Source organism: Cherax quadricarinatus, chromosome 40 (genome assembly GCF_038502225.1).
Source record: "Cherax quadricarinatus isolate ZL_2023a chromosome 40, ASM3850222v1, whole genome shotgun sequence".
Lineage (NCBI taxonomy): Eukaryota > Metazoa > Arthropoda > Malacostraca > Decapoda > Parastacidae > Cherax > Cherax quadricarinatus.
Window position 1 is genome coordinate 18,500,704 of NC_091331.1, and position 18,686 is coordinate 18,519,389.

General features: G+C 39.1%; 1 protein-coding gene across 1 annotated transcript in view; it reads left to right on the plus strand.

Annotated features, from left to right (window-relative positions):
• Window positions 1-18,686, plus strand: part of LOC138853800 (ATP-dependent DNA/RNA helicase DHX36-like) — a 50,038-nt gene that overhangs the window by 24,284 nt on the left and 7,068 nt on the right. The window contains exon 4 of the mRNA XM_070092765.1: window positions 5,476-5,724. Coding sequence (XP_069948866.1) covers window positions 5,476-5,724 — 249 coding nt within the window. The remainder of the gene's footprint in view (window positions 1-5,475; window positions 5,725-18,686) is intronic.

Here is an 18,686-nt window from a genome sequence, read left to right on the forward strand (position 1 = left end):
TTACTTTGAGCTCAATTTCAAGGTACTTTTCATTGTGAAACCAATCAAAATCATCTCAATTTCTGTAGTGTGTCTTCCATTCTATAAAATGAGACCAGGAAAACTAGAATACAACCATAAATACCATATGAAAATACAGTGCAAAGTCGCTGTTTTAAACCAAAAACATGGTCATTTTTTTTTCTCATGCACTGTGTGCTGCAGGATTTTTTTTTTTTATACTGTGCACACTGACCACATAGACCCATTCTTTCATATGTAGACCTACCAGCTTTCTCTTGCTAGATTTGAAGGCGCTAGAATTTAGGCGTACTAGTATATCAATAACCCTGGTGCGTAAGCCGTACTAGTACGTCGGAAACCCCGAAAGGGTTAATGTCACCTTTGCACCATTTATAACACTTTTGGTATATTTTTAAATGTTTATACAGTGGTGTACTGTATATTGAAATAAACAGAATAGAGGAAATCAGCTCAAATATACAATATTTAGGAATGAATACTGGTCAGAGAGCCTGTCGTAAGTCCGAGGCATTGGTAAGTGAGTTCATCACTAAGTGAGGAGAGGCTGTAGTGACTTTGTGGTGTATCTTTTTTTTTTTTTTTTGGGGGGGGTATTCATTTCTTGGTATTGATAGAATGGATGACATATTTCTAAATAGGCATGATTGGATTCAGGACTGGAAGTAGCTTGAAACTGAGCTCGAAGTAGCAGAAATATTTGATTTTTGTTGATATTCCAGAGGATGGGTAAAGCCCCCTACAACCCTCAGTCTGTTCTATGAGTTGTTATTAGGTCTAATTCAATTATTGGTGTACTGTAAACTATGATCATTCTTTACTGGTTATATTTTATTATCCGAGAAATAGAGTAAATCTTCTATTTTTTGTGTAAATAAGAATTCGGAATGGAAGACAAGTGTAATGTAAGAGGGCTGGGGACATGACTAATGAGAAGAGGAACTTGGGTTTTATTGCCAGGATTTTTTTTTTTTTTTTTTTCTCCTCAACAAGTCGGTCGTCTCCCACCGAGGCAGGGTGACCCAAAAAAGAAAGAAAATCCCCAAAAAGAAAATACTTTCATCATCATTCAACACTTTCACCACACTCACACATAATCACTGCTTTTGCAGAGGTGCTCAGAATACAACAGTTTAGAAGCATATACGTATAAAGATACACAACATATCCCTCCAAACTGCCAATATCCCAAACCCCTCCTTTAAAGTGCAGGCATTGTATTTCCCATTTCCAGGACTCAAGTCCGACTATATGAAAATAACCGGTTTCCCTGAATCCCTTCACTAAATATTACCCTGCTCACACTCCAACAGATCGTCAGGTCCCAAGTATCATTCGTCTCCATTCACTCCTATCTAACACGCTCATGCACGCTTGCTGGAAGTCCAAGCCCCTCGCCCACAAAACCTCCTTTACTCCCTCTTTCCAACCCTTTCGAGGACGACCCCTACCCCTCTTTCCTTCCCCTATAGATTTATATGCTTTCCATGTCATTCTACTTTGATCCATTCTCTCTAAATGACCAAACCACCTCAACAACCCCTCTTCTGCCCTCTGACTAATGCTTTTATTAACTCCACACCTCCTAATTTCCACACTCCGAATTTTCTGCATAATATTTACACCACACATTGCCCTTAGACAGGACATCTCCACTGCCTCCAACTGTCTCCTCGCTGTTGCATTTACCACCCAAGCTTCACATCCATATAAGAGTGTTGGTACTACTATACTTTCATACATTCCCTTCTTTGCCTCCATAGATAACGTTTTTTGACTCCACATATACCTCAATGCACCACTCGCCTTTTTTCCCTCATCAATTCTATGATTAACCTCATCCTTCATAAATCCATCCGCCGACACGTCAACTCCCAAGTATCTGAAAACATTCACTTCTTCCATACTCCTCCTCCCCAATTTGATATCCAATTTTTCTTTATCTAAATCATTTGATACCCTCATCACCTTACTCTTTTCTATGTTCACTTTCAACTTTCTAACTTTACACACATTCTCAAACTCATCCACTAACCTTTGCAATTTTTCTTTAGAATCTCCCATAAACACAGTATCATCAGCAAAAAGTAACTGTGTCAATTCCCATTTTGAATTTGATTCCCCATAATTTAATCCCACCCCTCTCCCGAACACCCTAGCATTTACTTCTTTTACAACCCCATCTATAAATATATTAAACAACCATGGTGACATTACACATCCCTGTCTAAGACCTACTTTTATCGGGAAGTATTCTCCCTCTCTTCTACACACCCTAACCTGAGCCTCACCATCCTCATAAAAGCTCTTTACAGCATTTAGTAACTTACCACCTGTTCCATATACTTGCAACATCTGCCACATTGCTCCTCTATCCACTCTATCACATGCCTTTTCTAAATCCATAAATGCAATAAAAACTTCCCTACCTTTATCTAAATACTGTTCACATATATGCTTCAATGCAAACACTTGATCTACACATCCCCTACCCACTCTGAAGCCTCCTTGCTCATCCGCAATTCTACATTCTGTCTTACCTCTAATTCTTTCAATTATAACCCTACCGTATACTTTTCCTGGTATACTCAGTAAACTTATTCCTCTATAATTTTTACAATCTCTTTTGTCCCCTTTCCCTTTATATAAAGGGACTATACATGCTCTCCGCCAATCCCTAGGTACCTTCCCCTCTTTCATACATTTATTAAACAAAAGTACCAACCACTCCAACACTATATACCCCCCTGCTTTTAACATTTCTGTCATGATCCCATCAGTTCCAGCTGCTTTACCCCCTCTCATTCTACATAATGCCTCGCGTACCTCCACCACACTTACATTCTGCTCTTCTTCACTCCTAAAAGATGGTATACCTCCCTGGCCAGTGCATGAAATTACCGCCTCCCTTTCTTCCTCAACATTTAAAAGTTCCTCAAAATATTCTCGCCATCTACCTAATATCTCCCTCTCCCCATCTACTAACTCCCCTACTCTGTTTTTAACTGACAAATTCATACTTTCCCTAGGCTTTCTTAACTTGTTTAACTCACTCCAAAATTTTTTCTTATTTTCATTAAAATTTCTTGACAGTGCCTCTCCCACTCTTTCATCTGCTCTCCTTTTGCACTCTCTCACCACTCTCTTCACCTTTCTTTTACTCTCCATATACTCTGCTCTTCTTATAACACTTCTGCTTTGTAAAAACCTCTCATAAGCTACCTTTTTCTCTTTTATCACACCCTTTACTTCATCATTCCACCAATCACTCCTCTTTCCTCCTGCCCCCACCCTCCTGTAACCACAAACTTCTGCCCCACATTCTAATACCGCATTTTTAAAACTATTCCAACCCTCTTCAACCCCCCCCCCCCCCCACTACTCATCTTTGCACTAGCCCACCTTTCTGCCAATATTCGCTTATATCTCGCCCGAACTTCCTCCTCCCTTAGTTTATACACTTTCACCTCCCTCTTACTTGTTGTTGCCACCTTCCTCTTTTCCCATCTACCTCTTACTTTAACTGTAGCTACAACTAAATAATGATCCGATATATCAGTTGCCCCTCTATAAACATGTACATCCTGGAGCCTACCCATCAACCTTTTATCCACCAATACATAATCTAACAAACTACTTTCATTACGTGTTACATCATACCTTGTACTATATTTATTTATCCTCTTTTTCATAAAATATGTATTACTTATTACCAAATTTCTTTCTACACATAGCTCAATTAAAGGCTCCCCATTTACATTTACCCCTGGCACCCCAAAATTACCTACTACTCCCTCCATAACATTTTTACCCACTTCAGCATTGAAATCCCCAACCACCATTACTCTCACACTTGATTCAAAACTCCCCACGCATTCACTCAACATTTCCCAGAATCTCTCTCTCTCCTCTACACTTCTCTCTTCTCCAGGTGCATACACGCTTACTGTAACCCACTTTTCACATCCAATCTTTATTTTACTCCACATAATCCTTGAATTTATACATTTGTAGTCCCTCTTTTCCTGCCATAGCTTATCCTTCAACATTATTGCTACTCCTTCTTTATTTGAAACCCCTGTCCTAATCCCATTTATTCCTCTCCATTGAAACTCTCCCACCCCCTTCAGCTTTGTTTCACTTAAAGCCAGGACATCCAGTTTCTTCTCATTCATAACATCCACATTCATCTCTTTCTTATCATTTGCACAACATCCATGCACATTCAGACTTCCCACTTTGACAATTTTCTTCTTCTTATTCTTTTTAGTAATCTTTACAGGAAAAGGGGTTACTAGCCCATTGTTCCCGGCATTTTAGTTGACTTTTACAACACGCATGGCTTACGGAGGAAAGATTCTTATTCCACTTCCCCATGGATATAAAAGGAAAAGTAATAAGACCAAGAACTATTAAGATAAAATCAAAGAAAACTCAGATGAGTGTGTATAAATAAACGTTTACATGTATGTGTAGTGTGACCTAAGTGTAAGTAGAAGTAGCAAGACGTACCTGTAATCTTGCATATTTATGAGACAGACAAAAGACACCAGCAATCCTACCATCATGTAAAACAATTACAGGCTTTCGTTTTACACTCACTTGGCAGGACGGTAGTACCTCCCTGGGTGGTTGCTGTCTACCAACCTACTCTCCATTATTTATTATGGACTCCTTAAATTGGCATTTTTTAATTTGGTGTGAAATTGGCCAAGATACCAAATTCTGATACTTTATTGGATAGTTGAATGGGTGGTTTCTTGTGCTCAGTTGATAGATTGGAAGATATACATGTACTAGCAAAATAGCTAAGAATCTGGACGACTGGTTCAATGGAATTGACCTAAAATTGGACTTGGTGGGCAAAACAGATGGTGCGTAAATTGCACCAAGACTGCTAACTTTGCTCCAGCATAATCCTGTAAATATTCCATCTAATTTTGTATTTTTGGTGTAATTACCTTCAGAAAAAGATTCTCCACTTCAGAAGTTTTTTTTTTTTTTTTTTTTTTGCGGGGGAAATATTTTTGGAGATGTCGTTCAATACTCCTTTATTTGTTCATCAATTGCCACATTATTTTTTTTTTTTTTTTTTTTTTTTTTTTTTTTTTTTTTTTTTTTTTTTTTTTTTGCCAAGTTTTCACTAGAATATATTTTGAATTAGTACCTTTGGACCCATTTTTAAAGTCCCTCAAACACTAGGGTAGACTACTACTACTTTCAATAAACTGGTTGCATCCCACTGAGGCAGGGTGGCCCAAAAAAGAACAACGAAAGTTTCTCTTTTTAAATTTAGTAATTTATCAGAAGGGGTTGAACAACTTGCTCCTTAAGGTAGACTTATCTGTGAGATATATGAAAAATTAAGGAGTTTTTGGCAAAATATTAAAGGTTGGCCTATTTGTGGAGGTGGGTTATATTTAGGTATATGTAGTAATTGTTTCTTTTTTACAGGTCTTTGGTATGCTCAGAAGTGTCGAGAACGCAAAGACAAGGATGAATGCTGTTTACCAGTTATCTCTATGAATGCTAGTCAAGTTAGAGATGTTGGTCGTATGCTGGACTCTTTTGATGGGGGAAGTAACTCTTCAGGAAATGTCTCAAGTTTTGAAGGTGCAAGTTCGGTCCTACTGGCAACGGATGATTTGGGAGAGGAGTGGGACAATCGTATATCATCTATTATGGCACAGGAATTTGAAGATGGTAAGATATATGTGCATTATTTACCTAAGGATTGTCAGAGAGCACATATAGTTCCTTGGTGCTGTATAAAGGAAAGGAGGATGAGAGAGACTATAAGAATTATAAGGGGGATAAGTCTGTTGAGTATACTCTAACAGTTTGTCAAGTCCCATAAACCATTTGCCTCTACTCCTATCTAACATGCTTACAGATGCCTACTGGAAGTCCAAACCCCTCATGCATAAAACCGCCTTTACCCCCTCCCTCCAACCGTTCCATGGATGAACCCCTACCCCACTTTCCATCCATTACTGATATGTACACCCTCTAAGTCATCCTATTTTGTTTCATCCTCTCTGGATGTCCAAACCACCTCAACAACTCGTCCTCAGCCCTCTGGATAATACTTTTAGCAATCCCGCACCTCCTAATCTCCAAGCTATGAATTCTCTGCATAATATTCACACCACACACATTGCCCCCAGACACGACATCACTGCCTCCAACCTCTTTGTCTCTGCAACATTCATAACCATGTTTCACACCCATGTAAGAGTGTTGGTACCACTATACTCTCAAACATTCCTTTTCTTGCCTTCATGGATAATGTTCTTTGTTTCCACAGGGGCCTCAGTGCACCACTCGCCTGTTTATCCTGGCCAATTCTGTGGTTCACCTCATCTTTCATAGACCCATCTGCTGACAAGTCCACATCAAAATATCTGAAAACATTCACTTCCTCCATACTTCCTCCCTCCAATCTAATATCCAGTCTTTCATTGCCTAAATTTTTTGGTTCACTTTTAATTTCCTTTGTTTGCATACCCTCCCGAAGTCATCCATCACTCTTTGCAAGTCCTCTTCAGAATCTCCAAAAAGCACAATGTCATTGGCAAACAGCAACTGTGACACCTCCCACTTTGTGTTAGATTCTTCATCTTCCAATCCCAAACCTTTCCCCAACACCCCTGCATTTACTTCTCTTGCAACCCCATTTATAAATTTATGTTAAACATCCATGGTGACATTACGCATCACTATCTAAGGCTTACTTTTACTGAGAAATAATTTCCCTATCTCCTACATACCCTAACCTGAGCCTACTATCCTCATAGAAACAAAGGAACTATGCATGCTCTCTGTCAGTCTGTAGGTACCTTCTTTCCCCCCATACATTTATTAAATAAAAGTATTATATGTAAAAGTATTACAGTATTTTATGGCATTGAAGACACTGTTTTTCCCAAAAATAAGTCTCAAAAATTTACCCAGCATCTTGGAGTCTTAAGGTTATGGTCTTCATAGGCCTTAACCTAAGCCTGGAGAAGTGTTTCAGTACTAGACAGTACTCTAAGGTCCTTTATATGACCCAATAATGTTGCATTATTCTGTAGTTTTAAACATTTCTTCTTGTGGTGTTTGGCTTGTCATATTTTTGATATTAAAAAAGTTTTAGTTTAATCTTCTTTCAACAAACTGGCCGTATCCCATCAAAGCAGGGTGACCAAAAAAGAAAAACAAAAGTTTCTCTTTTTAACTTTAGTAATGTATACAGGAGAAGGGGTTTACTAGCCCCTTTCTCCCGGCATTTTAGTCAGCTCTTACTACAACCATGGTTTACGGAGGAAGAATTCTCTTCCACTTCTCCATGGAGATAAGAGGAAATAAGAACAAGAACTAGTAAGAAAATAGATGACAACCCAGAGGGGTGTGTATGTACAATGGAACCTCTACTTACGAGTGCCCCCAACGAGCGAGTTTTTCAAGATACGAGCAGTCACTTGGTCGATTTTTTGCTTCCAGATGCAAGCGGGCCTCAATGGAGGTTCCTTGATGCTGGTGAGGGGCTCTTGCTCTTGATCTAGGGAATTGGATTTCAGTTGTTTGTTGGACTATCTTAGTGAAACTTGGGCAATGTATGATGGAAAGATGCTTCTTAACCCTTACAGGGTCCAGAGGCCAGATTTCAAAGGGTGCTCCAGTGTCCAAGAATTTTCAAAAGATAATTTTGTTACTTTTTCTTATGAAATGGTAGAGAATCTTTTTCTGAAGGTAATAAAACAAAAAGAAAGAAATTTGATGAAAAATAGACGAAATTATGCTCTCACGAATTTTGATCTCTCAGCGATATTTACGCATTGGCGATTTTGCGAACTTTGACTCCCATTTTAGGCCAATTACATTATTCCAGTCGACCAGATTCTTAGCTATTTCACTAGTATTACTTCTATTCTATCGACTGAACACAAGAATTCGCCAAGTCAACTGTTTCAACTACAAAATAAAGTGATCAGAATTTGGTAATTTTGCCAATTTAATGCAAAGTTCAAAATACTCCAATTTCAAAATAGGGGCCAGAATAAACAATGCAGGCATTCCTGGCACTAAACTAACATTTCCTCTGCTCATTAGTTACGTTTTCAGGCTTTGCTAATGAATTCCATTTTGATTTTTTATTCACAAAATGATTTTTTATTCAAACCAAAAAATAGAAGATTTACTGTTATGCAATATTGTAATAATTGTATAAATAATAACACCACATTTGTGAATGTATATTAGACCCACCAGCATGCGTGTTTTAGACGTGTGAGGTCATTTGTTTACTCTTGAACATCAGCAAAAATTTAACATTTCCGCTACTTTGAGCTCAGTTTCAAGCCATTTCCAGTATTAAAACCAATCAAAATCATCTCTGTTTCTGTAATATGTCTTCCATTCTATCAAATGAGACCAAGAAATCGCAAATACAAGTATAAAAAACACGAAAAAACACTACAAATTCGCTGTTTTAATAGAAAATTACGGTCTGTTTTTTTCCTCTCATTATGCACTGTGTGCTGCAGGATTTGTTTTATGTGGTGTACACATACCACATAGATGTATTCTCTCATATCAATGCCAAAATTTACCGCTCACAGCTTATCAGAGTGAGCTGAGCTCATGACTTAGATCTACCGTTTGGACCCTCAACTTAAAGCCGTAGATCTACGGCACGGACCCTCAAGGGGTTAATGTACACCAAAATTGAAAGAAATCGGACCATAAATAACAGAGTTCACTCTCAGCCATTAGCTGCCCCTTAGCAGTATATTTTCACATGGTTTTTATAGTTTTATTTACATTTTTTTGGTCTCGTTTGATAGAATGGAAGATATATTACAGAAATAGATATGATTTTGATTGCTTTCACAATGAAAAGTACCTTGAAATTGAGCTCATAGTAGCAGAAATGTTCGATTCTCTGGTGATGTTCAAGAGTAAACAAATGACATCACCGTCCAATACGTGTCCACCTGGCCAGTCTCATACTCAGTCACAAATGGGTTGACATTATTTATACAACTTTTACACTAATGCAGTAGTCTGCATAACAGTAAATCTTCTATTTTTTGTGTGAATAAAAATTCCAATTGGTAAGCAAGAGTATTACTATAGGAATACGTACACACTAATTAATAATAATAATATGTAATAATAATGATAATACATATAATATAATACATATACAGTGGTACATCGGGATATGAACTTAATTCGTTCCAGAAGGCTGTTCGAGTGCCTAAACCGAATGAATTTGTTCCCATAAGGAATAATGTAAATTTGATTAATCCATTTCAGACCCCCAAAAATGCACTTAAACGAGCACTTACATAAATACACTTACATCATTGTTCGAGTTTTGAGCTGTTCGTATCCCAAGGTACCACTGTAATAATAATATAATACGTAATACTATAATAATAATTGTAATACAGTGGACCCCCGCATAACGATTACCTCCGAATGCGACCAATTATGTAAGTGTATTTATGTAAGTGCGTTTGTACGTGTATGTTTGGGGGTCTGAAATGGACTAATCTACTTCACAATATTCCTTATGGGAATAAATTCGGTCAGTACTGGCACCTGAACATACTTATGGAGTGAAAAAATATCGTTAACCGGGGGTCCACTGTACAGTGGACCCTCGCCTAACGAACGCATCGCATAACGTTAAATCCGCCTAGCGATACATTTTAACGCAAAAATTTTGCATCGGCTAGCACTAAAAAACTCGCTCAACACGATTCGTTCGAGACGCATCCACGTGCGGCCTGAGCTCACCTCACTTGTTCCGTGGGTGCCAGTGTTTACAAGCCAGCCACCGCGGTCGCTTCCAAGCATACAATCGGAACATTTCATATTATCACAGCCTTTTTAGTGATTGCACCTGCAAAATAAGTCACCATGGGCCCCAAGAAAGCTTCTAGTGCCAACCCTACAGCAAAAAGAGTGAGAATTACTAGGGATATGAAGAAAGAGATCATTGCTAAGTATGAAAGTGGAGTGCGTGTCTCCGAGCTGGCCAGGTTGTACACAAAACCCCAATCAACCATCGCTACTATTGTGGTCAAGAAAACGACAATCAAGGAAGCTGTTCTTGCCAAAGGTGCAACTTTGTTTTTGAAACAGAGATCGCAAGTGATAGAAGATGTTGAGAGACTGTTATTGGTGTGGATAAATGTAAAACAGATAGAAGTGATGCAAGGAGGGAAGAGTACGTTTTTTTTTTTTTTTTTCAACAAGTCGGCCGTCTCCCACCGAGGCAGGGTGACCCAAAAAAGAAAGAAAATCCCCAAAAAGAAAATACTTTCATCATCATTCAACACTTTCACCACACTCACACATTATCACTGTTTTTGCAGAGGTGCTCAGAATACAACAGTCTAGAAGCATACACATATAAAGATACACAACATATCCCTCCAAACTGCCAATATCCCAAACCCCTCCTTTAAAGTGCAGGCATTGTACTTCCCATTTCCAGGACTCAAGTCCGACTATATGAAAATAACCGGTTTCCCTGAATCCCTTCACTAAATATTACCCTGCAACCACCCAGGGAGGTACTACCGTCCTGACAAGTGAGTGTAAAACGAAAGCCTGTGATTGTTTTACATGATGGTAGGATTGCTGGTGTCTTTTGTCTGTCTCATAAATATGCAAGATTACAGGCATGTCTTGCTACTTCTACTTACACTTAGGTCACACTACACATACATATACACATTTATTCATACACACTCATCTGAGTTTTCTTTGATTTTATCTTAATAGTTCTTGGTCTTATTAATTTTCCTTTTATATCCATGGGGAAGTGTAATAAGAATCTTTCCTCCGTAAGCCATGTGTGTTGTAAAAGTCAACTAAAATGCCGGGAACAATGGGCTAGTAACCCCTTTTCCTGTAAAGATTACTAAAAAGAATAAGAAGAAGGAAGAGTACGTATATGGAGAAAAAGAGAGAGGTTAAGAGAGTGGTGAAGCAATGTAAAAAGAGAGCAAATGAGAGAGTGGGTGAAATGTTATCAACAAATTTTGTTGAAAATAAGAAAAAGTTTTGGAGTGAGATAAACAAGTTAAGGAAGCCTAGAGAACAAATGGATTTGTCAGTTAAAAATAGGAGAGGAGAGTTATTAAATGGAGAGTTAGAGGTATTGGGAAGATGGAGGGAATATTTTGAGGAATTGTTAAATGTTGATGAAGATAGGGAAGCTGTGATTTCTTGTATAGGGCAAGGAGGAATAGCATCTTGTAGGAGTGAGGAAGAGCCAGTTGTGAGTGTGGGGGAAGTTCGTGAGGCGGCAGGTAAAATGAAAGGGGGTAAGGCAGCCGGGATTGATGGGATAAAGATAGAAATGTTAAAGCAGGTGGGGATAGAGTTTTGGAGTGGTTGGTGCAGTTATTTAATAAATGTATGGAAGAGGGTAAGGTACCTGGGGATTGGCAGAGAGCATGCATAGTTCCTTTGTATAAAGGCAAAGGGGACAAAAGAGAGTGCAAAAATTATAGGGGGATAAGTCTGTTGAGTATACCTGGTAAAGTGTATGGTAGAGTTATTATTGAAAGGATTAAAAGTAGGACTGAGAATAGGATAGCAGATGAACAAGGAGGCTTTAGGAAAGGTAGGGGGTGTGTGGACCAGGTGTTTACAGTGAAACATATAAGTGAACAGTATTTAGATAAGGCTAAAGAGGTCTTTGTGGCATTTATGGATTTGGAAAAGGCGTATGACAGGGTGGATAGGGGGGCAATGTGGCAGATGTTGCAGGTGTATGCTGTAGGAGGTAGGTTACTGAAAGCAGTGAAGAGTTTTTACAAGGATAGTGAGGCTCAAGTTAGAGTACATAGGAAAGAGGGAAATTATTTCCCAGTAAAAGTAGGCCTTAAACAAGGATGTGTGATGTCACCGTGGTTGTTTAATATATTTATAGATGGGGTTGTAAGAGAAGTAAATGCGAGGGTCTTGACAAGAGGCGTGGAGTTAAAAGATCAAGAATCACACATAAAGTGGGAGTTGTCACAGTTGCTCTTTGCTGATGACACTGTGCTCTTGGGAGATTCTGAAGAGAAGTTGCAGAGATTGATGGATGAATTTGGTAGGGTGTGCAAAAGAAGAAAATTAAAAGTGAATACAGGAAAGAGTAAGGTTATGAGGATAACAAAAAGATTAGGTGATGAAAGGTTGGATATCAGATTGGAGGGAGAGAGTATGGAGGAGGTGAATGTATTCAGATATTTGGGAGTGGACGTGTCAGCGGATGGGTCTATGAAGGATGAGGTGAATCATAGAATTGATGAGGGGAAAAGGGTGAGTGGTGCACTTAGGAGTCTGTGGAGACAAAGAACTTTGTCCTTGGAGGCAAAGAGGGGAATGTATGAGAGTATAGTTATACCAACACTCTTACATGGGTGTGAAGCATGGGTGATGAATGTTGCAGTGAGGAGAAGGCTGGAGGCAGTGGAGATGTCATGTCTGAGGGCAATGTGTGGTGTGAATATAATGCAGAGAATTCATAGTTTGGAAGTTAGGAGGAGGTGCGGGATTACCAAAACTGTTGTCCAGAGGGCTGAGGAAGGGTTGTTGAGGTGGTTCGGACATGTAGAGAGAATGGTGCGAAACAGAATGACTTCAAGAGTGTATCAGTCTGTAGTGGAAGGAAGGCGGGGTAGGGGTCGGCCTAGGAAAGGTTGGAGGGAGGGGGTAAAGGAGGTTTTGTGTGCGAGGGGCTTGGACTTCCAGCAGGCGTGCGTGAACATGTTTGATAGGAGTGAATGGAGACGAATGGTTTTTAATACTTGACGTGCTGTTGGAGTGTGAGCAAAGTAACATTTATGAAGGGGTTCAGGGAAACCGGCAGGCCGGACTTGAGTCCTGGAGATGGGAAGTACAGTGCCTGCACTCTGAAGGAGGGGTGTTAATGTTGCAGTTTAAAAACTGTAGTGTAAAGCACCCTTCTGGCAAGACAGTGATGGAGTGAATGATGGTGAAAGTTTTTCTTTTTCGGGCCACCCTGCCTTGGTGGGAATCGGCCAGTGTGATAATAAAAAAACAAAAATAAAATAATAATAAGATAGCAGGAGATAGCATCACAAGAGATCATATTGTGAAAAGGCTAGGAAGTTGCATGAGGATTTAATTAGAAAAATGCCTGTAACTAGTGATGATGTGAGTGAATTTAAGGCCAGCAAAGGTTGGTTTGAGAGATTTAAGAATCATAGTGGCATACATAGTGTGATAAGGCATGGTGAGGCTGCCAGTTCGGACCACAAAGCAGCTGAAAAATATGTGCTGGAATTCAAGGAGTACATAGACAGTGAAGGACTGAAACCTGAACAAGTGTTAAATTGTGACGAAACAGGCCTGTTTTGGAAGAAAATGCCAAGCAGGACCTACATTACTCAGAAGGAAAAGGCACTCCCAGGACATAAGCCTATGAAAGATAGGCTTACTCTTCTCATGTGTGCCAATGTTAGTGGTGATTGCAAAGTGAAGCCTTTATTGGTGTATCACTCTGAAACTCCCAGAGTGTTCAGGAAAAACAATGTCCTCAAGGCTAATTTGTGTGTGCTGTGGAGGGCAAACAGTAAGGCATGGGTCACTAGGGACTTTTTTTATGACTGGTTACACCATGCATTTGCCCCCACAGTGAAAAATTACCTAATTGAAAAAAAATTAGACCTTAAGTGCCTCCTGGTATTAGACAATGCTCCTGGTCATCCTTCAGACGTGGCAGAGCGACTTTCTGCGGAAATGAGCTTCATTAAGGGCAAGTTTTTGCCTCCTAATACCACTCCTCTCCTGCAGCCCATGGACCAGCAGGTCATTTCTAACTTCAAGAAACTGTACACAAAAGTTATGTTTGAAAGGTGCTTTGTAGTGACCTCAGAAACTCAATTGACTCTAAGAGAGTTTTGGAGAGATCACTTTAGCATCCTCAGATGTGTAAACATTATAGGTAAGGCTTGGGAGGAAGTGACTAAGAGGACCTTGAACTCTGCTTGGAAGAAACTGTGGCCAGAATGTGTAGACAAAAGGGATTTTGAAGGGTTTGAGGCTAACCCTGGGAATCTTATGTCAGTTGAGGAATCCACTGTGGCATTGGGTAAGTCCTTGGGGTTGGAGGTTAGTGGGGAGGATGTGGAAGAGTTGGTGGAGGAGGACAATGAAGAACTAACCACTGATGAGCTGCTAGATCATCTTCAACAGGAAGAGGCCACACCTAAGGAAACTTCTTCGGAGGAGGGGATAGAGAAATTGAAGAAGTTGCCTACTTCAAAGATTAAGGAAATGTGTGCAATGTGGCTTAAAATGCAAACATTTTTTGATGAAAATCACCCTCAGACAGCTGTTGCAAGCCGTGCTGGTGACTATTACACTGACAATGTTGTGAAACACTTTAGGAATGTCATAAAGGAACGGGAGGTACAGGCCTCTATGGACAGATATGTTGTGTGACAGAGGTCCAGTGACTCTCAAGCTGGTCCTAGTGGCATTAAAAGAAGAAGGGAAGTAACCCCAGAAAAGGACTTGCCACCTCAAGTCCTAATGGAAGGGGATTCCCCTTCTAAACATTAACACCATCAACACTCTCCCCTCCTCCCATCCCATCAATCATCTCCAGATCTTCAATAAAGGTAAGTGTCATGTAACTGTGCATGTCTTCAGTTTGTGTGTATTAAAATTAATATTTCATGTCTTAAAAAATTTTTTTTTGTTCATACTTTATGGTGTCAGGAACGGATTAATTTGATTTCCATTATTTCTTATGGGGAAAATTAATTCGCCTAACGTTGAGCTCTCAGGAACGGATTAATAGCGTTAGGCGAGGGCCCACTGTAATATGTTTGTAGTGATCTAATGGAGTTGGCCTTACAAACACTCCATTTTCTGTTATAATAAAAGCATGGGAAGGTATGTAGTCAGGAGTAGGAATGGCCACTGTGGTGGTCCTATACACCCCAACATCAATAATGGTCGCTTTGCCGCCGCCACCACCACTACTCATATGTAATGGCATATTCATTCTAGTGTATATATCATGTTTCTATGTTAATAATATTGTTTAGTATGTCATATTAGATGAATTGTTGTAGATAAATAAGCCATAGAATTGATATTAGGGAAATATTGAAGTATTTTGTCGTGCCTGGAATTTCACTGGAACAGATTAATTCCATTTCAGTTAATTTATATGAGGAAAATTGACTCGACGAAGAAACAAATAGAGATGTGAGCAAGGTCACGGAACGGATTAAACTCGTAAGTAGAGGTTCCACTATATGTGACCTAAGTGTAAGTAGAAGTAACAAGATGTACCTGAAATCTTACATGTTTATGAGACAGAAAAAAGACACCAGCAATCCTACCGATCACTGATTTCATTAATAGGATGAACAATTCACTGCTCATACCAGCTATAACTAAATCAACAAGACAAACTGAGATGAGTGCAACTATAGTTGACCATATATGGACAAATATACTAGCTCCCCTCAAATCAGGGGTAGTCACAAACAACATTACTGACCACTACTCCACCTTCCTCCTAACAAACATTTCTAATCAATCAATGAAATATAGCAAAATCCCTTTTCGACTTCATGATGAGTCATCAATGAGTAACTTCACTGCAGTGCTAAGCTAACTGGCCTACAGAATTTTCCAGTGCCATTGGTATTGATGAATGGATAGACATCTTTCTAAATAAAATACATAGACTGTACAACAAACGTTGTCCTATAAAAACTAAACAGATCACTAATAAATGACTAGATTGCCCATAGCTTACTAACACCATTCTCAGATCCATTGATAAGAAACATCGATGTGAGAAACGGTATAGATGGGGTTTAATAACTAAAGAACTTAGTAAACACTATATGTCAGTCTTCACCAAGCTAATAAAACAAGTCCAATCAGCTGTACTATTCTAATAGATTGAGTGAAATGAGAGGAGATAAAAAAAAGACGTGGAAGACACACACTCAGATCCTGGGCACCCAAAAGCTGAATGAAACTGGAGATACTGTCCTAACTAAACCAAATGAACCACAACTCTAGCCTATTGAAACAGATAGGATCAAGTCTCACCAGTCAAATTCCAAGCACCAATACCTGAGCCAATGATTACTTAAATGGAAACTTACCAACATCACTCTATCTTGCTCCTGCCAAGCCTGCTGAAGTCACCCTGATTATTAATTCACCAAAAAATAGATCGGGAAATCTAGCTCACATCCCACCACTATTGTTCAAATGAGCGGCTTATGATTTATCACCCACCATTACATTATTCTGTAGCAAATCACTAGAAACCAGCACTTTCCCGACATGACTTGAGATAGCAAGGGGTTATTCAGATACACAAAGGTGAGACCCAACAGATGTAAACAGCTATAGGCTAATATCAGACTTGCTTTTGCTATCCAGAATCTTTGAGAAACTCATACACAAGAGATTATATTCCTCTTAACATTACAAAGCATTGTCAACCCCTCCCAGTTTGGCTTTAGGAGAAACAAGAGCACAATAATGCAATTATAAAAATGCTAGACCTACTGTACACAACAAGTGAAAGAAATGAATATCTATTAGGACTTCATTGACCTAAGGAAAGCTTTTGATATAGTAGACCAGAGCATCCTACTTCATAAACTTCATCATTACAGTTTCAAAGGCCAAGCACTCGCGTATTTAAAGTCTTACCTTAGTGACAAACAGCAATACAGTAGAGCCCCACTTTACAGCGTTCCGCTAATACAGCGATTTCAAATTGTGACCAAAACTCGCCATACGGCAACCTGTCCTCCTAATACGGCGTGCACCAACCAGTTTCTTTACATTCTCCATGAACACATCTCTATTATGTCTAGAAACTTTCAAAAATTTCAAGTGTTTTAAAGTTGTTGCATATTTTATATGTGTTCTGATAATAATACTTGTGTACCTGTACCTAAATACATTGGACCCTCAGTTAACAACATTAATCCATTTCAGAGAACTTGTCTTTAACCGATTCTGTTGTTATCCAAATTAAATTTCCCCATAAGAAATAATGGAAATCCAATTAATCCGTTCCAGACACCCAAAAGTATTAAACAAAATAATTTTTTTACATGAAATATACATTTCCCAACACAGAAAACAATGAGACAGGTGACTATCACACATCCTTGACTAAGGCCTACTTTTACTGGGAAATAATCTCCCTCTCTCCTACACACACTAACCTGAGACTCACTATCCTCATAAAAACTCTCCACTGCTTTCAGTAACCTACCTCCTATGTTGTTAGTAAGACACATATGCAACAGTTAAGTATCTTTATTTTGAAACGTTTCGCCTACACAGTAGGCTTCTTCAGTCGAGTACAGAAAAGTTGATAGGAGCAGAAGAGACGTGAAGACGATGTAATCAGTCCATCACCCGTGAAGTTTTGAGGTGGTCAGTCCCTCAGTCTAGAGAAGAGTATTGTTCCATAGTCTGAAACAATATGGAGTTGAAGTGACAGGATGGAGCCTTATATATCACCAGGAGGTGAGATGTAGACCACTAGTAGAGGTAAGAATGTAGTCGTTGGAAGGTCGTGTCCCTCTCAGATCCAGCCATTCTCACTAGTAGAAGTTGTCCAAGTTGTTTTCTGTTCTGTACCAAGATACCCTTGTGTTGCAGTGTCTGACAGAGTGAATATTAAAATGGTATAAAATACCGACAGGTTGTTAGGTAAGACACATATGCAACAGTTAGGTATCTTTATCTCGAAACATTTCGCCTACACAGTAGGCTTCTTCAGTTGAGTACTGAGGGACTGACCACCTCAAAACTTCAAGGGTAATGGACTGATTACATCGTCTTCACATCTCTTCTGCTTCTATCAACTTTTCTGTACTCGACTGAAGAAGCCTACTGTGTAGGCGAAACGTTTCAAAATAAAGATACCTAAATGTTGCATGTGTGTCTTACCTAACAACCTGTCGGTATTTTATACCATTTTAATATTCAGTCTACCTCCTATACCATACACCTGCAACATCTGCCACATTGCCTCCCTATCCACCCTGTCATATGCCTATTCCAAATCCATAAATGCCACAAAAACTTCTTTACCATTATCTAAATACTGTTCACCTATATGTTTCACTGTAAACATTTGGTCTACACACCCCTTACCTTTCCTAAAGCCTCCTTGTTCATCTGCTATCCTATTCTCCTTCTTACTCTTAATTCTTTCAATAACTCTACCATACACTTTACCAGGTACGTATACTCAACAGACTTATTCCCCTATAATTTTTGCACTCTTTTATTCCCTTTGCCTTTATACAAAGGAACTATGCATGCTCTCTGCCAATCCCTGGGTACCTTACTCTCATCCATACATTTATTAAATAATTGCACCAACCACCCCAAAACTATATCCCCACCTGCTTTTAACCCTTTCAGGGTCAAGAGGCCCTCTCCTAAACTTTTTTCAGGGTTAAAAATTTTTCAGAAAAAAAAAAATTATTTTTTGTTATGAAAAGATGGAGAATCTTTTCCCGATCATAATGACACCAAAAGTGTGAAATTTGATGGAAAACTTACGGAATTATGCTCTCGCGAAGCTAGTCTCGGCGATGTTTACTCATTGGCGACTTCGCCCACTTTGAGCCCTATTT